This window comes from Protomyctophum parallelum, assembly GCF_964188405.1.
Source record: "Protomyctophum parallelum genome assembly, chromosome: 10".
NCBI lineage: Eukaryota > Metazoa > Chordata > Actinopteri > Myctophiformes > Myctophidae > Protomyctophum > Protomyctophum parallelum.
Window position 1 is genome coordinate 8,308,831 of NC_139704.1, and position 25,074 is coordinate 8,333,904.

Genomic DNA, 25,074 nt, shown 5'->3' on the forward strand with positions numbered 1-25,074 from the left:
CTTGAGGATCCTCCCAGCTCCCTGTCCCGTGTCTTAGCTGTGATGGACGGACGGACAGAGAGACAGCAGTGGGATGTGAAGCTTTGCTGTGCGTGCGTGCGTGTGTGCGCTTGTGTGGAGGAGGCTGGTGCTGTGCACGAGAGTCGAGATGCTGCCTCACAAAATACCTCTCTTTCCCAAAAGTGTGGTGTCTGGCTTTGTGCACAACAAACTGTACTGCAGCAGACTCCTTTGCTGTGTCACTCTCCTCTACAATTTACAATTTAGGCATTTAGCAGACGCTCTTAATCCAGAGCGACTTACATTAAGCAAGAACAAAAAAAGCATGGGAATACATCACATAAAAACATTTATCAAGAAACATGCGTAAGCTAAGAAAGTAACAGTGGAATATCTATATAATGAAGCTATACATATAAACTATACATCTATACTACTATGCTATACATATGTACTATGACGTGCTATGACTACATACAATGCAATTATAGTGCTGTCTACATAATGTGCTATACGTCTATCAAATGCTATCTAAGGCTACAGAAATGCTATCTAAGGGGGTGGGGTAAGTGCTATGGGCCATGATGGAGTCTGAAAAGGTGGGTTTTCAGACTGTATCAAATGCTATCTAAGTCTACAGAAATGCTATCTAAGGGGGTGGGGTAAGTGCTATGGGCCATGATGGAGTCTGAAAAGGTGGGTTTTCAGACTACGGCGGAAGATTGGGAGTGAGCTCCTCTCCTCTCTATCTGCTCACAGCCTCTGCCTTTAATCTGATTCAATCATCAGAAGAGTCAATCAATCAGGCAGGCAGACAAACAGACACAGACAGACTTTCAGGAGGTGTCTCTCACCTCCTTCCCCTCTCACCCCTCCCCCCCCTCTCTCTCTCTCAATATGCTGCTCACCACGGAATTATTTTCTTCCCATAAATCCGCATTTCTTTCCTGCATGGAATAATGCTCTGTGTATTGCTTGCAATTTGCCAGAATTGGGATATGGTTCCATTTGCTGAATGGACTCATTAGTGCAGACAGAGTGCTGCATGCAGTACTGCATCACAGGACACGTATTAATTGGCAAATGGACAACACATGAGCTGCTGCTGCTGCTGCTGCTGTGTAGTAGACTTCCTTATAGGAATCACTGTTTTAGTACAATCTCTCACATGCAAGGCGAGAGGAGAGACATCATCGTCACACCTAATGGTGACCTAACCTGAAGGACACAGCTTTTTCAGATCTCTGTTCTTGATTAAAAAAGCCCACATCATCACCTCATATAAACCAATATTGCACTGTCATGCTTTGTGTAAATGTGATTTGTTGAAGAAGGAACAGTACGTGTTGTGAATCTGCATGTTTAGAGAGAGAGAGAGAGAGAGAGAGAGAGAGAGAGAGAGGGGGAAACAGAGGTGTATGCCGTGTGTGTGTGTGTGTGTGTGTGTGTGTGTGTGTGTGTGTGTGCACGCTCTCTTTGTGGTGGTTGGGCGAATGGGGTGAATACAAGTCCTTGCAAGTCTAAATAGTATGCTGCCAATAATCCCGTCATGTCCGACATACATGCACAATCACAGCCTTCAACAAATTCCCATTGTCATCTCTGGAACATTCGACATGGATAGCACACTCTCCTAATCCGCTTCCACCCTGGCCTACAATGATGTCCAGATAGCGTGACATCTGTGCCAGTGTAATAACCAGCCATACATGAGGCATTTGTCGAGTCCCCTAGCTGCACACTGCAAAATGAATGTTGTTCTAGGTCGGCTCTGTGTGTGGACAGTTTACAGTTGCAGAGACACCCTCAATTTAAGTCACACAGCCATCACTTTGCACCAGTAAACAGCACTTACCAATGCACATCTCTTCCAATAGCAGTGTAAGTGTCACCGGAGGTGATGTCATCTATCTAGCCTTCCATGTGGCCAGCATATGATCTTCTAACTCGAGAAGGACGATAAACCTCGGAAACTCCGGAGCCCTGCGGGGCCATGCTACTGTGCTGGGCTAAAAATAGCGTCTCCCGCAAGATGAATTACTCAACAGTAGAGCGATTCATTCATCCTCGTAGCACAAACCACACAACTCCCATCCAACATTAGATGGACTTAATAATGGGCCTGAAATGGGCACAAGGTGTATAGTGCACCGAAAATAGCGGATCTACATGTTTACTACACACTGCAATGCCAAGTGTTGTGAGCTTTTGGTGCTTAAAAATATCTGGCTATTAAACCTGGATCAAAACGGAGGGTTGGGTTTTTTCCACCTGCCATTCACTGTGGTTCTTCAATGGAACCTTTGGTGGTAACGAATATCGGTATGGAATATCGTTGTCACCTTGTTTTTTTGTTTAGTTTCCCCACGTCGTGTTTTGGTGCTGCGGGAGGAACAAGTCAACTTATGTATTCGTCCATTTCCATTAGGAGCCGTTTGCTTTGGCGCAGGACAGGTGTTTGCGTCTCGAACAAGACGGCTCTCTGTAGTTGTTTTTCTCCCCACACAGTGAAGTCCTCGGTGTTAATTCATCCACGTGGAACTCCAGAGAGTTACTAAATTCACGTAGGTTTTCCATTTTGAAACATTTCCTTTTTAAAGTGCACACTGAGGATTTTACTGTGCAGTTATATGCAGTACTGTAGGTGAACTGTTCCAGTGAGCTCATCTGACTTGACAACACGCTGATCCGCTATATATAAACAGGCCTGTCTCACTATATGGTATTCTTCAGGGATTCATTTCCTGAAGAAGGCCTGGTCCAAACGTTGGTTTATTTTTAAGTCTTTAACTTCTATTTATTTACAAAGGCCAGCAACACCTCAACAACATGTGTGCCCTTTTCTCCTGTTTGTTAGCTGTCTATCAAAAGGAAATGTCTGATTACAAAAAATACAAAATAAAAGAATAAATCTAATTTCACAATGTTATACACTCAGGATTTTGCAGCTTATAGTTTCTCCTTTGCTGTTGCTGCAAAAGAACCGGCTTTTGCTGTAACTTTTGAGCGCAGAACGATATGCTGTTTGTGTGGCTGTCTGATGATCTCTCTGTCTCACACATTTACTGTAGGATCTAATTCTTGCCAAACAGCTCATCCGATCGACACATCCTGTCTTTTGCGCCTCCACCCTTCCTCCACCAGATGCTAGAATAGACGCATTCACACCCATTATGGTGTAAAGCTACCTCATTATCATTTGGTGTTTGAGGGAGGAAACAGGGAGCATAGACAGTGAGAAATATGAAACGGTAACACCAGACTGTGTTTGGGATTATGTTTTCATGTCGGGGTGTGTTTGGCTGATGACTTTATACTCCTGTTTTGTTAGATAAAAGGCGATGGTTGCATTTGCCTTGTTGTCAGAGGAATATTTCATCATTTAATCATTACAGGCCAGGATATTCCAAAAATGTGAAGAGTTTTGAAATTGGAAGAAGATCCATTTTACTGTAGTCAACTCGGTATGCAGCAAAGCCTATGAACGATACATCCATCCATCCATCTTCAACCGCTTTATACGTAGACGGGTCCCAGGGGAGCTCCAGAGCTCCAGACTTTAGTAACTTCATTCGGGGTGATGCAGAGGCACTCCCAGACCATTTTGGAGATATAATCCCTCCATGTGATCCTTGGTCTGCCCGGGGGTCTCCTCCCAGTGGGACGTGCATCGAGGACCTCGCTCAAGAGGCATCCTAACCAGATGCCCGAACACCCTATGCTGGCTCCTTTCCAAGCGAAGAAGCACTAATAATAATAGTGATGTATGCCGTGAAATGACTACTTGGAGCCATGAAACCGTAGTGTGGCATATTATTCAGTGTATATCATTTGTATCGTCTTCCTCCCTCTCTCTCATAAACATTCATTGTCTACCTCTCTGTCTCATTATTGTCATTCAAATGTCTCTGTAATTTCTCTAATTGTTTGATTGTTATGGGTTTTTATACTGGCTCACAGTCACTTTGTTAGTCTGTTGTGAGACGTAATAAGCGCTGTAATGTCATTGACCTTACACCTCTGACAGTCGATTGGTCCAATGCGCGGGGGGGGGGGGGTGTGTGTGTGTGTGTGTGTGTGTGTGTGTGTGTGTGTGTGTGTGTGTGTGTGTGTGTGTGTGTGTGTGTGTGTGTGTGTGTGTGTGTGTGTGTGTGTGTGTGTGCGCGCGTGCAACTCCACATGACAGAGAGAGAGAGATTGGTCTCTCGTCTCACCCACACGCATTACATATTTAACATCCAATTCAATAGGGATGTTCCTGAGACGGCTTGGACTGAGTTGAATGTGCGCGGATATTAAGATATTAAGATTTGTGGATGTTGAGGTATATGTTACAAGTTCACAGAGCGCACACATCCAAATGATATAGATCATGCTCCCAGTGTGTCTTTTGTAGAATTTGTAGAATTTGTAGAAAAAAATGACGTCAATTAAAGACGGTCTGGGAGATTCAGTGTTATCTTATGTTGTCACGTTGAATGTATATTTTGGTGTTCATCTAACGTAGAACTTTGCCTGCATTTGTGCACATATGTGCAGTAGGCAGGTAGGATAAGCTGGAGCGTCGTAATTGGGTAGTATCCTATAAACTGGAAGGATATGATAATGTGCGATTTGGCTTACTTACTTACTTACGCCTATCGCCCAACCTTGGGCATAGGCTCTCCAAGAGCTCTCCAGGCATCCTGGTCCTGGGCCATTTTCTCCAGCTGTCCCCATGTATGGCCAGATCTCTTCACATCTACATCCATAGGTCATGCTGCCAGGTGTTTCTTGGTCTGCCCCTATTCCTTCGCCAGAACAGGGCGTATCTTGTGATACTAGATGCAGGCTTGCGAAGGGTGTGGCAAATCCATCGCCAGTGTCTTTGTAGTATTTCTTCTTCCACAGGGTGTTGGCCTGATTGCTGCCACAGTTCCAGGTTGCTGATTGTGTTAGGTTGTTCAGTTGTTCTCCAAGTTTCTGCTCCATACAGCAGAACAGGCTTTACCATGGAGTTAAAGATCCTTTGTTTTTTTGGGAAGATCTGAGGATCCCCAGACATTCTTCAGCTGCTAGAAAGCTGATCTTGCCTTTCCCATCCTATACTTTCACGTCAGCGTCTGTCCCGTCCAGTTTGTCCATGATCGTAGTTTCTGTTGATACTCTTGTTCGCGTTTCTGTAACATGTTTTCTTTCACGGGGTGGAGTAGTTAGCCCCACGCCCAAACCCCCAACCTGGAGGGCCAGGTGCTGCTTTTCGTCTGACCTCTCCCCTGAGACCTGCCTGGCTTGGTTGAACCTGCCGGGGGTATGACCCCCCGCCGGTATAGCCCTCAGAATAAATAAAAGTATACATTTGGCTATAGTTCTAGACAATCTCTAGAGAATAGCCTTGCAGGACGCATATTCCATAACCGGAAGGGAATATGGATCTGAAAATATTACTTCACCAAAATGATATAGGTTGGTTAACTTGTCACCGACTAATGGGTAACGATATTTGGGAATTGAGGTCCTTGGCCTGCTAGCAGTGTGCACTAATCGGCCACATATAGCATGCCAGAATATAGCACATATGGAGATACACAAACACAGGCGAACGAATGAATCTCCTGGTGGAGATACATTTTGACGTTAAGTACTGTATATACTGTACAGTACGATCTTATTAAATCATACTTTATGATCAGTCCTCTAACCTTCAATGAAATAACAACACACGCCTTGCTGCCAGACGAGGAATTATAAAATAACAAAGATATGCAGGGCCTATAGCAATAACAATGAAAACACTCCCGTTACTCTGAACTCTCACGGGCGTTGTTCAGCCATTTATGCGGTGATTGCAGTCCTCTGTTTTCTGACATTTGTCAGCATTCTTTTACAACCTGTGAAAACACGAAACCTTCCAAACTCTCCTGTCCATACGGTATAACATACTGGATAATATAGGGAACATGTGGAGTCTGGAGAGACTAAAAGACCTGTCCATTATAATGGCCCCCGTTTACAGTCTTATCACATTTACTTTGTAGGTCCTCATGTGGACATTTATTTCCAGCCTGACAGTAAACATTTCACAATGTTCTCAGCCCCACAGGCTGTACTGTACTTTTACTGTATTATGAGAGGGTACCGGCCAATGTTCTGAGGAAACACATGGAGATTTGTAGCTAAAGCGAAGAGAGGAGGGCATTGTGGGTAGTCTAAACACTGTTTTGCTCTGTGGCCATATCCCAAAATGATTTTCTTGCCGTGCATGCGGGTGATGCACTGCACCTTCTGAATTACAGTGGACCACACAATGGAAATATTATAGTTGCTCTTTGGCGTGAGTTAGGAATTGTACAAAACGTACTGTGGAATTGTGGAAGCACAAGTGCAACAACAGTTCAGCTATCCTATTTTTGAGTGGTGCAACCACTCCAAGGAACAGCAATGTCCCTATGGGACTATATGTCCCTATGTTTAGTAAGTAAGTACATTTTATTTATAAAGCAACAGTTACAAAGTGCTGAAGATTAATAACACGACGAGAAGAAATAAATATTATGTTTTCAGCAACTTCTTAAAAATGTCAACAGACTCTGCCTTCTTTATAGAAAGAGGGAGGGCATTCCACAGTGTGGGAGCAGCGACGGCAAATGCCCGGTCGCCCTTAGTTACCCCGGAGTGATCTTGCATTATGTTTTGGAAGCATAAGGTCTGAGATGTAGGGTGGGGCCAGCCCATGTAACGCCTTATAAGTGGTTAAAATAATTTTGAAGTTGATTCTGGATTTGATGGGTAACCAGTGAAGTGAAGCAAGCACCGGTGTGATATGTGATCTGCGATTAGTGTTTGTAGTATATAGACCATTACAGTAGTCGAGTCGGGAAGAGATGAAAGCATGAATATTTTTTTCTAGGTCTTGAGTGGAGAGGAGTGGTTTTATTTTAGAGATATTACGTCGGTGGAAAAAACAAGACTGGGTGACTTTCTTTACATGAAACTTGACATTCATGTGGCTATCAAAGAAGATCAGAGAAGACCAGAGTACCAGTAGGGGCAGAAGTGGCGCTGTTGTGCCAGAAACAGAGAGAGAGAGATAGTGTTGCACTGTTGCCTGCTAATGAGAGAGAGAGAGAGAGAGAGGGAGGGGCAGGGGGGAGGGGAATTGCACCACTCAGTTCACACGTGTGTGAGTAGAATTTATTTTTTCACCAAAGCAATTTATGCTCCAATCACATTGTACAATGTGTATTATTATATGCAAATTATATATGCATTTATTTTGGTGTCTTCCACGAAATGTTATGTTCTAATGTGATTGTCCACTATATCAGACCATCTGACCACATCCTCATACTAGTGTGATGGTGTCTGGCACACATCCGGGCAAGAGAACAAGTGATCTATATAATATGGCACCACGAGCCCTCCCATTGGAATGGAATCCCGGTAGCTTTGCCACAGGCCACCAATCTTGCAATCAACTTGCGGCTGTCCGTTTTCCACCGGCCCATGTCTTGCTCCGGGCACAGCCACAGCAGCACTATTATGTCCATGAGAATTGGCAGGTTGCCCTGGACCATTATCACAGAGTGGCGAGAGGGGTATGGATACAGCCAGAAGTCACATTTAAGGCAGTCTGGAGGCCTATAGACCATGAGCTCTCCTCACCACAGTAGCCATGGCTGAGGTTAGGTGTAGGAGATATTGTAACACCGACATCAGTTACAGATGTTGTGGAGATTGTTCCATAGCTTGAGGCTTGACGCATAGCATGCTTGGGGTGCTTTTTAGCGGGACCTTGATTTATCCCTCACAACAGAAAGACATGGCCTCTGGCAGAGTCTGTTTCTCATTAGAAATGTGTCTCCAGGACCACGCTTGCAACCATGTAGGAATCTGGAGAATGTACTCGGAAAGGAACTTTATATAATGCGTTTATTTATTTATTTAATCCAAGGAGATAACGTGAGTAAATAAAACGAAATGCCCGGATGCACTTATCGGTTTCCCCGACAACAAAACCACGCTTAAGGTTTGCGGGGATGTATCTAATTGGACACGAGGGGACGTGGATAAATTAAACATTTTAGCGTTCCCACGTGTTTTAACCCATTCTGAACGGGAACCCCTTTTGGTGTTTAAAGCATTATGTTACAAAGCTATTGAAAAATAGCAGATCTAAAAAGAAAATCTTTTTTTTATCGTGAAAATGTGATGCAAATCTTTGAATATTTATTCCTTCAGAGAGAATGTTTTTTTTTTTTTTTTTTAAGATATTTTTTTGCGGCTTACGCCTTTTATTGATTTTTTAAGGGACAGAAAGTAGGCTGACAGGAAACGGGAGAGAGATGGGGGGATGACATGCGGTAAAGGCCGTGTCGGGTCCGGGAGTCGAACCCGCGGCACACTGCGACTGGATCACCAGTCCGGTGCCCAGACCGTTACGCTACGGCCTGGGCCAGAGAGAATGTTTTTAACTAAAATCTTTGCTTCTGGGGTGTTCCCTGGAACAACATATTTTCAGATGGAAATTACATTTATGGGGCTCCTTGACACAAAATAGTTCGAGAAGAACTGATAGATAAACTCATAAACATACGTTTTTCTGAAAACTATCATCATTTAGAAGACATTTTGTAGAATCTGGTATCGGGTCGAAACGGGTTAAGTGATGCGGCGATGATGGATAATCGTTTGGCTCCATTTAGAAGCCATAACATGTTGTATGGTTGGTCGCTGCGTGACACGCTCAGAGGATAAAAGTCCCCACTGAATCATTGTCAGTTTAAGCGCACAATCTCATCAAAGATTGGCTTCCTGTTTTTCTCCCTAGTTTACGGGTTTAGAGAAGTATTATCTGTGTTGTCAGTAAATAACATTCCTGGGGCATGGAGAATAATCGCTGCAAGGATTTTTGTGTTCATCAGTGGTGTAAAGTAACTAAGTACATTTACTTAAGTACGTACTTTTTCCAATACTGTATCTACTCCATTATATCTCGGATGCAAATATTGTACCTTTTACTCCAATACAACTATTTGAAAACTTTAGTTACAAGTTACTTTGTAGATTTGGATTAATATTACAAAACTGTTTTCGTCCATTTGAAAATAGCCGATCTACAAGCTCACAATGCATCACCATGCAACGCATTGGATGCTTGTAGATCTGTTCTTTTTGTACACTATTAAATGGACCCTTGCTGCGTAAGAGTTGCCACACAACATGCAGACGCATTTGTCAGTCAAACCCCCTAACATTGACAACAAAATATATTGCCAAATAAGGAGTGGTCAAGTTTTCACACGCACTTCTTTCTGTACATATTCAGACTGAGTAGGCAGCTCTTCATCTGCTTTTGATTGAGATGAGTGGTTTCATTCTCGGGAATAGCAATATGCTTTTAGAACATCTGGTGAGTTTATATTTAGCTGCTTTGACTGTTAGTCAACGACTCAACAGTTCATTAGCAGCCTTGCGAGTCGGGTGCTTGAATCTGCCAACACAGAAATGCTTTGATTAAGTGGATTGTGTTCATAATATATCTCTCGAATAAAATGTAAAATAGGGAGCAACATTCTGGATATATTCTGTGGCAAGCTGTCCCATGATAATACTGCTGATTCAGTTGAACTATAGTGGATTTGAATGAAAATCAACGATATTCACCAGTAGGTAATACTTATCAAGACGATCCTAATGACCTACTTCATGTATCGTCTTAACCGACCACGCAAGTCCCCTAACCTCATATCAGTTTTAACCAGCCACAGAAGTCCCATAACCTTATATCAGTCTTAACCGGCCACGTAAGTCAGTTTCACTTCCGTGTTTCCTAATCAGAGCCAGTCTAGGCTCGCAGTATATGCAGTTGATTAACGGTTGATAACATTCAAAGCGGGTGGTTGAACACAGTAGGCTACTGAGCACTGTATGATGGCATGGGGAGATTTGACCCCAGGCTTTTCTGGTGCCAATTAAGACACCATCTGCATTTTATCACTTTATAAAACCTTCTTACTGTGACCTGGACGGATAATAAGGTTGAGAGACTACATTGGACATGACACAGTAAGGATTGGATCTTTGTCTTACATTCTGTAAGCAAAATGCATTCGTTTTAGTAATGGGGTCACATGGTACATACAGTAGTAGCCTTACACATCACATCGTTACTATTGCATCATGCAGTAGTAATGATGATGTCACACACGTACCCTCTATTAGTCCTTGCACATAGACTGATACCAGCTAGACTTTTCAAACCGAGTACACAATTTGAAGGTGCTGATTAATTGAACTAAATATTATTTTTCATGGTAGTATACAGACTGCAACATGTTGAGAATTGTGCAATGTAGTTTTGAAGGCAACAGTCATGAGTCAGTGCTTTTACAAAATAAAGTCGCTTTCGCTGACATGCAAAACTTGAGTATATGGAGAGAGGGTGGTTTTCATTCCAGAAGAGGTCTATCACATTCTGGACAAGATGTTTTCAATAGAAGGGTGACTTGTTCCAACCCGTCTGTCCCCTTAGAGGACGAACTCTCACGGGGGAAACGATTTATAGTCCTCGAAGGACTTAACCCTTCTGACACAAACAATGTCCTCCTAGCCTGGCATCTCTCTCAGTCTCTGTTCACTTGACAGGCTGATTCTATGCTTTGCAACAATGCACATACCACACAAAAGACAAACACTCTGCATTCCCCCATCCCCAAACGTAGGAATTAGCTGCAGAAACTATAGTGCAGATGCCTGTAAGCAGGCCAGACACTGTAGTGTGCCTCAGAGGCAGAGTGAGAGCTGTTGCGGGGGTTAGGCACACATGCCACAGATACCTCAGCCTTTATTGTATTCAGAGCCACTGAGCGTGTGCAGAAGAACAGAGACACCACGCGTGTGCACTGCACAGTGAAACTGAGCATGTGCAAAAGACAGAGGCACCAGAGGGGCACAAAGGAGCTGATCACGCGAAAGGAAGGCCATTTGATAGCTGGAACATTAAGTGTGTGTGTGTGTGTGTGTGTGTGTGTGTGTGTGTGTGTGTGTGTGTGTGTGTGTGTGTGTGTGTGTGTGGCATCAGCACACTGAAACCATGAAAGAGGCCATTGTTGTGGAGACTATCTGATAATTTACTGACGAATATATCTTTCAGAGGTCTTTCCAGTTTACAAAAATGGTGATTTAGCGATGCTGGTAATTTCACCAAAGTTATGATCTAATGCCCCATGAAAGCTTCCATTATTCAGAATTACAGGTTTAGTTTATGAAAGTACTGGGGAAGTAATCCCCCCATATGAGAGATTTGAATGCAGAGGGCCAAAATAGTATACGCAGGAGCAGGGCACAAGCTGAGTTGCAGCACCATCCTAATAGCCAGGTTACAGATCTAGTACGTTGACATAATTGAGAACTCTAATGTCCTTAAGCTTTTACAAATCTATTAAATATGGACTAAACTGACTTAATTGAAGCCCATACTTACCTTGCATGTGAGTTTAATAAAACTCTATTGTCGCTCACAACATAGATTTAGCGTGTCATCATAAATGTAAAACAAAATACCGTAACACCATGTGACTGTCATAACAGTATAGCCTACAGTAGAAACAATTTGATGTGTAAGGCTACTGTATGTACCATGTGACCCCGTTACTAAAACGAATGCATTTTGCTTACAGAATGTAAGACAAAGATCCAATCCTTACTTTTTCATGTCCAATAGTCTCTCAACCTTATTATCCATCCAGGTCACAGCAAGAAGGCTATTATAAAGAGTGATAAAATGTACAACTACAAGTAAGACGCGCAAACGCGGGAAGCGAACGCAGCTCGTAAATGGCAATAACAACAATTAGAATAAATTACATACTTTTTTAAGGTTTTCTTTTTGAAGTTCTCTCTTTTGTGTTCTTTTAAGATTTTATTTTTAAGTTAAGTTTTTTTAAGTTAAGTGTTTTTAAAGTTTTTTTTTTAAGTTAAGTTTTTTCTTTTTCATTTTAAGTTAAAGGTATATTCAGTGATTTCACTTAATTCAAATATCACTTATTTTTTTGTTTTGTTGTGATAATCCTCCCTACTATAGAGTGTGCTGACCATATACCCGTAAGGAGTTCCTCCCTGTCCCCAGTTAACCCCTGGGGGTCAAAAATATACCTTTAAAGGTATATTCAGTGATTTCACTCAAAAAACCTTAGATTTCGTTTTTGGCTGTGGGACCCAGCCTTTCGTCCAATCAGGATAGAGAGTCAAAAACGAAACCTAAGGTTTTTTGACCCCCAGGGGTTAACTGGGGACAGGGAGGAACTCCTTATATGGCCAGCACACTCTATAGTAGGGAGGATTATCACAACAAAACAAAACAATAAGTGATATTTGAATTAAGTGAAATCACTGAATATACCTTTAAGTTTTTTTTTTAAGTTAAGTTTTTTTTAAGTTAAGTTGTGTGTGTGTGTGTGTGTGAGTGCGTGCGTGTGTGTGTTTTGTGTGATACAGCTGCGCCCTCTGGTGGCGGGCGGGTGGTGTCACAGCGGGACAGACACACACGGACACACAGACATGTGCGTTCGCAACTATGCCTATCTCTCATGTTTGTTGCATCATTAGCAGTAAATCTTTATGTACAGCCCCGCACACTAGACACTACAAAGCGTCAATCGAACATCTCAACCTCCTACAGGTACGGTGATTTTCTTTGGTTAAAATAAGTGTTAAAAATGCAAACTTTGAACGGGCATAGCTCATGAACCGTTTGACCACATACAGTATGTGTCTCCAGCTCATGCCAAACAACTTTCGTGTGCTGACTTTTGACCTCTGACCTTTAGATCCACCCTCCATTTTGAAATATGTTTTATAATGTTTATGAAAAACTGTTAAAATCTTATTTTTTTACAATTTTTATGAAAAAACTGTTCAAATCGATCTCCTCCTGGGATCATCTTTGAACAAAATGCACGGTTATTTTGTCCACATGGTTCAAAATTAACGTATTGAAATTACGTTAATTTTGAACCATGTGGACAAAATAATCGAGAATGCATTTTTTAAGTGAAAGAATGAAGGATTTATGAAAATTGCCACTTTAAAAATATGTTTATTTGAAAACTTAAATGGGATATTCTGCATAATGGGTACGTTTACATTTGATACTTTTTGTAGTACATTTTGAGGTCAGTACTTTTGTACTTTTACTCATGTCAAAATTTTATTCTGGAATTTTACTTGTAACGGAGTAGTTCTACATTGCAATATTGATACTATTATATACATACATTTATATACATTTGAGTACTTTCTACCACTGGATTTGGACTCAGGCTTTCTTCATGCCACGTGCCACCAGGCAGGCGAACACCGTCATCACCATCTTCGGTTTCCCCTCCACCAGGTCTTCTGGCAGAGCGTACACTCTCGCACCAATTTTCCTCGCCATGGAGATGGCGAACTTTGCGTTGTTGAGTTTCTCTTCCTCCGTGAGATTCTCTGTCTTCAGCAGGTCGTAGCGAACAGAGCCAGGCTGGATGGCGTCAATCAGGTTCAGAACGGGCATGCTGCTGCTGCTGATGGCGCCGTCCTTGAAGCCACTGAAGGTGGGTTTTCCCGCCTGCGCGAGCATGTCGTTGGCCCAGGACACGATGGCGTCGTCGCTCACTTTCTGACCTTCCCCCAGGTTCTCCAGGATGTTCAGGGTGTACCTCCTCATGAGCTGCCAGAGGAGTGCCAGGGTGAGCTTGCGGTTCCCTTCGTTGAGGTCCTGTCCTGCGATGCCCACCAGAGAGAATTTAGCGTCGTTCTTCCCCAGCGCCACGGCGTAGTTGCAGTTCTCCAACTTCTTCATGTTGCTCCCGAGTTTAGAATAGGGAGGTTTGTTGACTCTGTTCCAGTCTACCGGAACCTTGATCTTCTCATACAGCTGGAAGAGGACTAATGCATCGTCAAGGTCTGCATAGAGGTGGTTGACGTGAGGTTTGACCCCCAGTGAGTTCATCCAGTTTCGGAAGGTGCGTTCCTCCCTGGTCTCACCCTCAATGGCGCTCCGGTCGATGTCCTGGTTCTGTGGCTTCTTCAGTGCCGGGTGCTTGTTGAACAGGTTGGCCACGAAGGCCAGGTTCAGCTTGGGGTTCCCTCGCACCACATCTGTCGCTGTGACGAACTGCCGTGCGCCCAGTCGCTCCGACTGGACCAGCATGCACTCTGCCCTCTGCAGGTCATCTGGCTGCCTGATGCCTGACATGTCGATGGCAACAGGTGGAATGCCCTCCTCATCTCCGCTGGGAGCCACTCGGTTCAGTAAGTTGTAGTAAGCCTTAGAGTCCTTGATGTCAGAGCTGAAGTTGTTGATCTTGGGACATCCGGCCTCCTCCAGGTGATGGTTGGCCCAGCGCAGCAGCAGCTCCTCTGGAGACGACTTTGTCAGGTCCTCCAGACTCTCACCGTCACGCAGCAGGGCGATCAGAGCTTCACTTTTGTTGAGTTCGATGTCAGCAAACAGGCCAATCTTGATGACCTGCCACAGCAGACCGAGGACCAGGTGCTGCCTGCCTTCCTTTAGGTCCTGAGCTCCGATGTTCACCACATGACAGCCGATGGCCGACGCGGAGTTAAGAGCCAGGTTCAAGTTTTCCTGTGTTGTGAAGGGCGTGAGTTTCTTCTTGTTGATGGTCCTCTCGTCGATGGTGTCAGGCACCGACAGGTTGATCATCTTGCATAGAACGATTCCATCGCCCACTGCAGTGAACAGGTCATCGCTGTTGGGGTCCATGGGTAGAACGTGCTTACAGTCCGGATCATTCTCCAGGGCTTTATTTACCCAGTTCACAAAGGCCACCTTTTCCTCCTCCGAATAAGAATGCTGTGTGCCAGACTGCTCAGACGTTCCTGCAATAGCAAAGATCCCTTCCTTCTTATTGATGGCTTTCCTGAAGGTTTTGGACACCTCTGAGCTCTTCAGTCCATGAACAACTTCAGTGAACCGGTGGAAGGCGAGCTGCTCTCCGGTCCCGGTGAGCTCCCGAACGATCTCTCTGACGCGGTACCCGGGCAGCGGCAGGTTGGCGGCTTTGAAGAGTGTGTCGAGCTCATCTTTGCTGATGAAGCCATTGTTGTCCGTGTCAATCTTAGAAAAAGCCTCTTTCAGTTCCTCCATCTCCTCGGGAGATATCGGCGTGGTGGCAGCCATCTTGAATCTCTGATTTAAGCAGCAGGATGAGTTCATTCTGATACTCTACTGAAGGTCAAAGGTCTTGGAAGTAGAGTCTTGAAGAGGTCTCGTCTTGTGTCTCGTGTCCTTTGTCTTGTAGAGTGCTGTTGAGGATCCAGGGGAGTGTGGATGTATATGAAGGTCTTGACAGTAGATTCTGAGGGTTTGAGATCGTTGGAGATAACTGGGTGCGTTGGTTGCAATATGAGGGTTGGAAGCAGAGGGCTTCTTTTATACTGTTATCCTGATGATGTCAGACTGATGTGTCATTTTCTCCATGTATGGAGATCCAGGTTATCCTGATGATGTCAGAGTGATGTGTCATCATCTCTATATATGGAGATCCAGGTTATCCTGATGATGTCAGAGTGACGTCTCATTATCTCTATATATGGAGATCCAGGTGATGAGTTCACTAGGGTTCAGCTCCATATGTGGAGATCCAGGTGATGAAGAGTTAGTAATGTCGAGGTCGGTCCATTTCATATATGGTCACGCATCGTGACGTGTGACATCACGTGACATCATAAGGGATCTCCATATATGGGTATATAAAGTATGTAGTCGCGACATAGACAACATCACCAGGGGATCTTCCCCATATATGGGAATGTCAATATAAGGTCCATATATGGGCATTCCCAGACGATGCCATAATAAAGTCCTGATGTCATCAATATTTATAAAAAGATGGAGAGACGGATGGACATGGAGCACTTCACACAGGTGTGATTTTTTTGTAATAGTACAACATTACAGAGACTTTAGTTGTCACTGCACCTAAATTGTCGTGTATAGGCTACTGTACGTTGCACACATGCCTAAAATTGCCTGAAGGCGAGAAGCGACCTCGCAGTAAAGGGAGATAGATGGAGATCCATGTGTTGTACCAACTGTGTTGTACCAACTGTGTTGTACCAACTGCGGCAACCACAGTGGTTATCATGAGTTCCAATATGGTCATATATTGACATTCCCATATATGGGCATAACAGGGATTATATTAGGGCATTGTCTGGGGATGCCCATATATGGTCATATATTGACATTCCCATATATGGGCTTAATATTGATGACATCAGGGATCACCATATATGGGCATCCCCAGACGATGCCCTAATATAATCCCAGATATGCCCATATATGGAGATCCCTGTTGTCATCAATATTAAGCCCATATATGGGAATGCTAATATATGACCATATATGGGCATCCCCAGACGATGCCCTAATACAATCCCATGGGAATGCCCATGGGAATATGGGAATGAGGAGATGGAGGAACTGAAAGAGGCTTTTTCTAAGATTGACACGGACAACAATGGCTTCATCAGCAAAGATGAGCTTGACGTGCTCTTCAAAGCCGCCAACCTGCCGCTGCCCGGGTACCGCGTCAGAGAGATCGTTCAGGAGCTCACCGGGACCGGAGAGCAGCTCGCCTTCCACCGGTTCACTGAAGTTGTTCATGGACTGAAGAGCTCAGAGGTGTCCAAAACCTTCAGGAAATCCATCAATAAGAAGGAAGGGATCTTTGCTATTGCAGGAACGTCTGAGCAGTCTGGCATACAGCATTCCTATTCGGAGGAGGAGAAGGTGGCCTTTGTGAACTGGGTAAATAAAGCCCTGGAGAATGATCCGGACTGTAAGCACGTTCTACCCATGGACCCCAACAGCGATGACCTGTTCACTGCAGTGGGCGATGGAATCGTTCTATGTAAGATGATCAACCTGTCGGTGCCTGACACCATCGACGAGAGGACCATCAACAAGAAGAAACTCACGCCCTTCACAACACAGGAAAACTTGAACCTGGCTCTTAACTCCGCGTCGGCCATCGGCTGTCATGTGGTGAACATCGGAGCTCAGGACCTAAAGGAAGGCAGGCAGCACCTGGTCCTCGGTCTGCTGTGGCAGGTCATCAAGATTGGCCTGTTTGCTGACATCGAACTCAACAAAAGTGAAGCTCTGATCGCCCTGCTGCGTGACGGTGAGAGTCTGGAGGACCTGACAAAGTCGTCTCCAGAGGAGCTGCTGCTGCGCTGGGCCAACCATCACCTGGAGGAGGCCGGATGTCCCAAGATCAACAACTTCAGCTCTGACATCAAGGACTCTAAGGCTTACTACAACTTACTGAACCGAGTGGCTCCCAGCGGAGATGAGGAGGGCATTCCACCTGTTGCCATCGACATGTCAGGCATCAGGCAGCCAGATGACCTGCAGAGGGCAGAGTGCATGCTGGTCCAGTCGGAGCGACTGGGCGCACGGCAGTTCGTCACAGCGACAGATGTGGTGTGCGGGAACCCCAAGCTGAACCTGGCCTTCGTGGCCAACCTGTTCAACAAGCACCCGGCGCTGAAGAAGCCACAGAACCAGGACATCGACCGGAGCGCCATTGAGGGTGAGACCAGGGAGGAACGCACCTTCCGAAACTGGATGAACTCACTGGGGGTCAAACCTCACGTCAACCACCTCTATGCGGACCTTGACGATGCATTAGTCCTCTTCCAGCTGTATGAGAAGATCAAGGTTCCGGTAGACTGGAACTGAGTCAACAAACCTCCCTATTCCAAATTCGGGAGCAACATGAAGAAGTTGGAGAACTGCAACTACGCTGTGGCGCTGGGGAAGAACGACGCTAAATTCTCTCTGGTGGGCATCGCAGGACAGGACCTCAACGAAGGGAACTGCAAGCTCACCCTGGCACTCCTCTGGCAGCTCATGAGGAGGTACACCCTGAACATCCTGGAGAACCTGGGGGAAGGTCAGAAAGTGAGCGACGACGCCATCGTGTCCTGGGCCAACGACATGCTCGCACAGGTGGGAAAACCCACCTTCAGTGGCTTCAAGGACGGCGCCATCAGCGGCAGCAGCATGCCCGTTCTGGACCTGATTGACGCCATCCAGCCTGGCTCTGTTCGCTACGACCTGCTGAAGACTGAGCACCTCACGGAGGAAGAGAAACTCAACAACGCAAAGTACGCCATCTCCATGGCGAGGAAAATCGGCGCGCGAGTGTACGCTCTGACAGAAGACCTGGTGGAGGGGAAACCGAAGATGGTGATGACGGTGTTCGCCTGCCTGGTGGCACGCGGCATGAAGAAAGCCAGTGGTAGAAAGTACTCAAATGTATATAAATGTATGTATATGTACAGTATATAATAGTATCAATATTGCAATGTAGAACGAGGTAAAATTCCAGAATAAAAAAAGTACTTTAATGCAGAATGTCCCATTTAAGTTTTGAAATAAACATATTTTGAAAGTGGCAGATCTACAAGCTCACAGTGCTTCACAATGTGACGCATTGTGAGCTTGTACATCTGCTATTTTCAAATGGCCGAAACGGTTACTGTATGTTTTGTAATAATAATCAATGATTATGCCTGTTCAGAGTGCCTGTTATCGCTGCTTGCAGAGCTATATCTTGTATACAATTTCATGTACAAAGCGGGCAGAAGAAGAATTTTCATGAAACTGCAATTTTAATAAATCTTACTTACCTTCATTCTTTCACTTAAGAAATGCACCCTCGATGTTTTTGTCCGTATAGGTTCAAAGTTAACGTGTTGAAATGTTTGTGCATTTTGATCAAAGATCCCGGGAGGAGATAGATTTGAACAGGTTTACATATAATTAAAAATGGAGGGTGGATCTAAAGGTCAGAGGTCAAAAGTCAGAACACGAAAGTTGTTTGGCATGAGGATTGAGGAGACACATATGTGTATCGAAGTTGTATTGCTGCCGGTCAAACAGTTCATCAAGCCGTTCAAAGTTATCATTTTTAACACTTATTTTAACCAAAGAAAATCACCCTACCTTTAGGAGGTTGAGATGGTCGCTTGAATTTGTACTAGTTTGTAGTGTCTAGTGTGCGGGGCTGTACATAAAGATTTACTGCTAATAATAATGATGCTACAAACATGAGAGGTAGGCATATTAGTTGTGCATTTTATCACTTTATAAAGCCTTCTTACTGTGACCTGGATGGATAATAAGGTTGAGAGAGACTACATTGGACATGACACTGTAAGGATTGGATCTTTGTCTTACATTCTGTAAGCAAAATGGGGATGTCAATATATGGCCATATTGTGACTCATGATAACCACTGTGGTTGCCACGACACGACTCAGAATTGCAATTTCAGGCATGTGTGCAACATTACAACTTAAAGTATTGTGCAGTAACAACTGTAGCCTACTATTACAAAAACATCACACCTGTGTGAAGTGCTCCAATCCATGTCCATGTCTCTCCAGCTTTTTATTAAACAGAGATTTATTTTTTAGTCGGGAAACCAATTTTAGAGAGCGACAGGTTAACGACGCTGCACGCCTTGCTAACATGAGGGCCACTGAGACACCGGACTCCATATAAAGGGACACAGAGAGACAGACACAGAACTCTTCATACTGTATATGGGCATAAATGGGACTCAGACAGTTGGGTGGAACGCGTACTCTTCCATTCCAACTTCCATTGTTACCGACCGACCGGTCTGGTACAAACTAAGCAGATAAATGAAATTAATAAATTATTTTTTTCCCCCTGGTGGCTGAAATTGTGTCACCTACCTGAATTTTTTTTTTCTGTTTATTGAAGAGCTGGAGAGACAGGGAGACGGCTATTATTGAACAAACATGCAATGATTGATTACTATTCGAATATGATTAGTGATTTAACCTTTTCAGCAGTGTCAAAGAGACATTTACTGCATCGTGAATACACGAAGCCCACCAGAACCGTAATTAAGCTTTAGTCTGGCCGTTCGCCAAGACCGTAGGCTACGTGAAATATGTCTTCATATTCTTTAAAATAAGGTTTGAAAGGGTTGAAAGGGGGAAAACCTTGGCAATGCGTGATAAATAAATACATTAATCCTGGCAGGGGATGGGTGTTTAAATTATAGCTCTAATCGCCCCCCTAACTTGTTACTGTACCAGTTATTCTTTTGTAATATATAATTTGTATTGATTTTTTACATCTGTAAACTGTACCAGTTATCGATGTCACAATTACCAATGCTTGTTTGTTTTTTTAATCCATCATTATACTACACTACTATACAGTATTGTGATACTGTGGTACGAACTCCTTGTCGCCCTGGCATGGCAGCCAGGTCACTGCGAGGCTGCCTGCTCATGCTATGCTATGACCAGGATAGAGACATTCCCTGGCTGGCAGTCTGGATATTCTCCCACAGGGCAGATCAAAAGGTGATCATTCTACACCTCTCCCATGTGGTTCAGATTTGCCATGGTAGGGGGGGTGACCATGTGTAGCCGGTGTACCCATAAGGCCGGTCCCCTCCATTGTCCCGCACTAAGGAGTAAATCATCTGAGGCAGACGTATCCGACCTTCCCCATCTGGGCCTGTTTATCCTCTGCTCTCTGGAGCCAAGGCTATAGCCGTCACCCAGAAGCCGACGCTCATGATGCAGACAGACAGGACTCTGGGAGTACTGTATAGAGAGATGTTGAGTCAGGGTGAGACTGAGTTGGAATATCTGGCTTTGGGAGAAGGATGGCGTGTGTTTGTGTGCGTCAGTGGACAAAGTATACTCGGACCCTTGACACAAGTAAAAGTAGCAAATTCCACAGTGGAAAAATACTACGAAGGTTCCCAGTTTGATCCCTCCTTCGCTTATAGTGTTGAATTGTCTTGAACCCCTAACTGCTCCCGATGAGCAAGTTGCCTTGCATGGTTGTCTCGCCATGTGTGTTATGTGCATATGGATAACATCCCATAATTATGCATCATTTACCATTTTGTAAGAATAAAGTATAGGATGAAATAGAAATAATCAAATAAACAAGTTCCTCAAACGTTTAAAGTAGGCTACAGTACTTGTATAAATTTGCAGTTACATTGCACCACTGGTGTGTGTACACAAGCTTTGGATTTCTTTACGTTACTGGGGTGAGACGTGTTGGGATGGACATAATGTGAACAAGGGTAAAGTAGCAGGCCATTAAAGCACTACAAAGACTGCAGAAAGCTAGCAGCAGTGAATTGCACTGAGCAGCCGAGAAGCCTAAAGTTGGCTGCTGTCCAGTGTCCAATGGTCTGCTGTATATATGTTTGTGTGTGAATGTTTTTACGAGAGAGCGAGGGAGAGAGAATGAGAGTGAGCGAATAGAGATGAAAGAGAGAGAGAAACAGAGAGAGAGAGAAGAGACAATGAAAGTGGCAAAGAATTTATGAGTGGGAGATATTGCAGGGATTAGAGTTGTGTACAATGTGCAGTAGACACATACCTCCGCAGTGTCTGTTTGTCTGCGTCATCAGGTGCCTGAAGCCTGTCTCCACACGCGGAGAAAGTTTCACTCATATGGGACTCCACACCAGAGAATTCAACACATTTAGGTCACCAGCGAAGGCTGGGAATAAGAAAACATGAACTCAGCTCTTTCTCAAACAAATACCCCCTCTCTCTCTCTCTCTCTCTCTCTCTCTCTCTATGAGTCTGGAATTCCTCAATAGCCTGTCATTACATCCTGGTGAGTTATTTCCCAGCGGTGTCATTACCTGAGATGTCCGTGAACCGAAACAAAAAGGAATGTTTCCCATTTCGTTGACGCTGCTCTGCCATAGAGCCGGCTGAACATTCACACTGCATTAGCCACAATCAGGCCTCATGTAATTGTACAATAACGTCTTTGGAATTCCGTTATCGTGCAAAGTGCATCGCTCTCTGATGACTGTAGGCGCCTTGATTAACAACACTGTGGGGTGTGTTTATCCATTTTCCAGATCTGTTTAGCATTTTTATAACCTGAAACAGCATTAGTATAATGTCTGTCTGCTCCATGGCACTTTCTCTCTCCAGCACTGGAAGACATTTGCATTTACATTTCACACTGATTCACAATCACAATGATTCACAATGAGTACAATTATATATTCCTGTCACATTGCAAGCAAGCAGTGTTCGAGTACGCGTTAAATTAACAATACTCTCTGCACTGTTAAATAGGACATTGTGTGCGTAATATTTGTAGTTCGAGATTGTCCATGTTTCACGAGCAACCAAAAGTGACCTTTGGACGTTTGGCCCCTTCCTACCTGAAAGCCTGAAAGCCCCCCTCCATCTTATTGAAGCCGGGGGCTTTATTGAGATTGAGATATAGCTCAATCTCACAGAATCCATTGCCTTGACGGCATCCTCATCTAAGGTATACAGTAGGTAATTGGCTGTCGGTTCATGATTTGTGGATCTGTATTCTTACTCTTAGATTGGTAGAGTTCGTCATAGAAATAGCAAAACTTTTATCAATCCCAGCTGGATCAGTAATTAGTTTACCTTGACTATCTTTTATTTTATGAATGGCACGTGTGGCTTGTGAGTGCTGTAACTGCCTTACAAGTAGAGTAGCCTATGGGGCTTGTCACCAAGTATTTTTGTTGAGTTTTAGCGAGCAGTGCACTAACTCTTTTCGAGAGAATATTGTTACCTGCCACGCATATCAGGAGCCACAGGTTAGTTTTAATTAACCTGCCACGCATATCAGGAGCCACAGGTTAGTTTTAATTAACCTGCCACGCATATCAGGAGCCACAGGTTAGTTTTAATTAACCTGCCATGCATGTCAGGAGCCACAGGTTAGTTTTAATTAACCTGCCATGCATGTCAGGAGCCACAGGTTAGTTTTAATTAACCTGCCACGCATATCAGGAGCCACAGGTTAGTTTTAATTAACCTGCCACGCATATCAGGAGCCACAGGTTAGTTTTAATTAACCTGCCACGCATGTCAGGAGCCACAGGTTAGTTTTAATTAACCTGCCAAGCATGTCAGGAGCCACAGGTTAGTTTTAATTAACCTGCCACGCATATCAGGAGCCACAGGTTAGTTTTAATTAACCTGCCACGCATGTCAGGAGCCACAGGTTAGTTTTAATTAACCTGCCAAGCATGTCAGGAGCCACAGGTTAGTTTTAATTAACCTGCCACGCATGTCAGGAGCCACAGGTTAGTTTTAAACTGCCACGCATGTCATAAAGGCTTTCGCCTTTATTTTTATATTTTTTATAGAGGGATAGACAGTAGGCTGACAGGAAATAGGGGAGAGAGATGGGGGAGTGACATGCAGTAAAGGCCGTCGGGATCGGGAGTCGAACCCGCGGCACACTGCCAGACTCGGGCTACCGGCCAAGGTGCCTGGACCACTGAGCCACGGCCCAGGCCAGCCACAGGTTAGTTTTAAACTGCCACGCATGTCAGGAGCCACAGGTTAGATGTAACCGGCCACGCATATCAGGAGCGACAGTGTTGTCGGACTAATGCCTGTCGGACTGTTGGTATGAATAACCAACGTATGCACCCCCATAGGGACGCATACAGCCAGTCATTGGAGTGGTGTGCACCGCTCAAAAACAGCAAACCAAAGATGCGGAGCAGAAGGCCCATGGTGCAGAGTTTGGTCCTGGGGGAATGAGGAAAGCTTGTGTTGGCAGATCAGAGGTTTCGAGCGGAGGATTGTGGGGTGTGAGGAGTTCTTTGAGGTTGGGGGGAGAATGTCTGTGGATGCACTGATGGATGAAAAGAGAGATTTTGCCTTCAGTAGTGGAGGAGATGGGGAGCAAGTGTAGTGAAAGGAGGACAGGTGTGATGTGTCCATATTTTCGTAACGGTATTCCCTCTGTATAGGAACATTGTTCCACCCCTCCCCCTACTGTATGTTGAAGAGGAAGGTATAGGTATGTTTGAACTTTGTGAGGTGGTCATCTTCAAATTTGTATTTCTCCTTCCACTTAATTAATTCCATCTTCACAGTATATGTGTGTGTGTGTGTGTGTGTGTGTGTGTGTGTAACACCCGGGATTCGAACTTGGGTCTCCCACGTGAAAGTCCAACATCTTAACCACTAGACCAAAGGGATATCCCTATGGACTCAGGGAGATATTATACTTTTAAGGCTATCAGGCTGAGGCTCTGAGCCACTACATGTGTGTGCGCGCGGGCGGGAGAAAAGCAGGGGGAGTAAGAGAGAGAGAGAGAGACAGATATAGCTGAGGGTGTGTAGGCCGAGCTCTGACCACTGGCATGCATGAGGAAGCAGCCTCCATTCCACAGGCCAGTGTATGGTTTAGAAATGCTACAGCTCGGCGGCCCACATGCAAGTCCACTGGCCTTCCCCGCCCTCTGCTATTCTGGGCCGCTCTGCCACTGTGGTGGCTTTCACTCAGCCACCACACAAATACAGCATGAGAGCAAAAGAAACATGAGAAACTGGAGCTTCAAGCGAGAAGACCAGGGAGGAGATTCACTGCTCATTGTTTTTTTTTGTTTTTTTTGGGGGTTTTCTCTCTTGCTGTTTGCTATCATGTTTTTTTCCCCTCTTATGATTTATGGAGCTGGAGAGCATTAACAGTACAAAGACGCATCCTGCTGTGGTTCATGATGCGAAGCCTGCAGGGCTACAGTATATAGTTCAGGATGGTATAGTTCAGTGGATTCCAAACTTTTTCATGTCAAAGAACCCCAAATTGACACTAATTAGCCCGCAGACCCCCATTTGAAAAGATATGCCAAGGACCCCCATGGGAGAAGATTTGTAAGGCTACAGTCCAGTCCCCCATTTAATGGCATTTCTATCTCTGGGACCCCAATGTAGATTGTAAAATCAAAGTTAATTTAACTCTGAGAGTGTACAAATGGAACCAACATTTGGTTCCATTTATACACTCTCTGAGTTACAGACACATAAAATGGTAAATGGTGCATTTATATAATGCCTTTATCCAAGGCACTTTACATAGATTGTGCATTACATTCATACACACATTCATACACCGATTGCGGCGGAAGCCATACAAGGTACCAACCAGCACATCGGGAGCAATTTGGGGTTCAGTGTCTTGCCCAAGGACACTTCGACATGTAAACA

At 44.4% G+C, this 25,074-nt stretch overlaps 1 protein-coding gene and 1 pseudogene across 2 annotated transcripts; one reads left to right on the forward strand and one right to left on the reverse strand.

Annotated features, from left to right (window-relative positions):
• Positions 1–13,297: 13,297 nt before the first annotated feature.
• LOC310865340 (plastin-2-like) lies at positions 13,298–15,163 on the reverse strand (the record flags this gene model as incomplete). Its single annotated transcript, XM_083774391.1, has 1 exon — positions 13,298–15,163. The coding sequence occupies one exon, from the start codon at positions 15,161–15,163 to the stop codon at positions 13,298–13,300; it is 1,866 nt and encodes a 621-aa protein (XP_083630517.1).
• A 1,227-nt stretch (positions 15,164–16,390) lies between these two features.
• LOC310865287 (plastin-2-like) lies at positions 16,391–21,481 on the forward strand (annotated as a pseudogene). Its single transcript has 2 exons — positions 16,391–18,293; positions 21,474–21,481. The product of its transcript is annotated as a plastin-2-like (transcript).
• Positions 21,482–25,074: the final 3,593 nt, after the last annotated feature.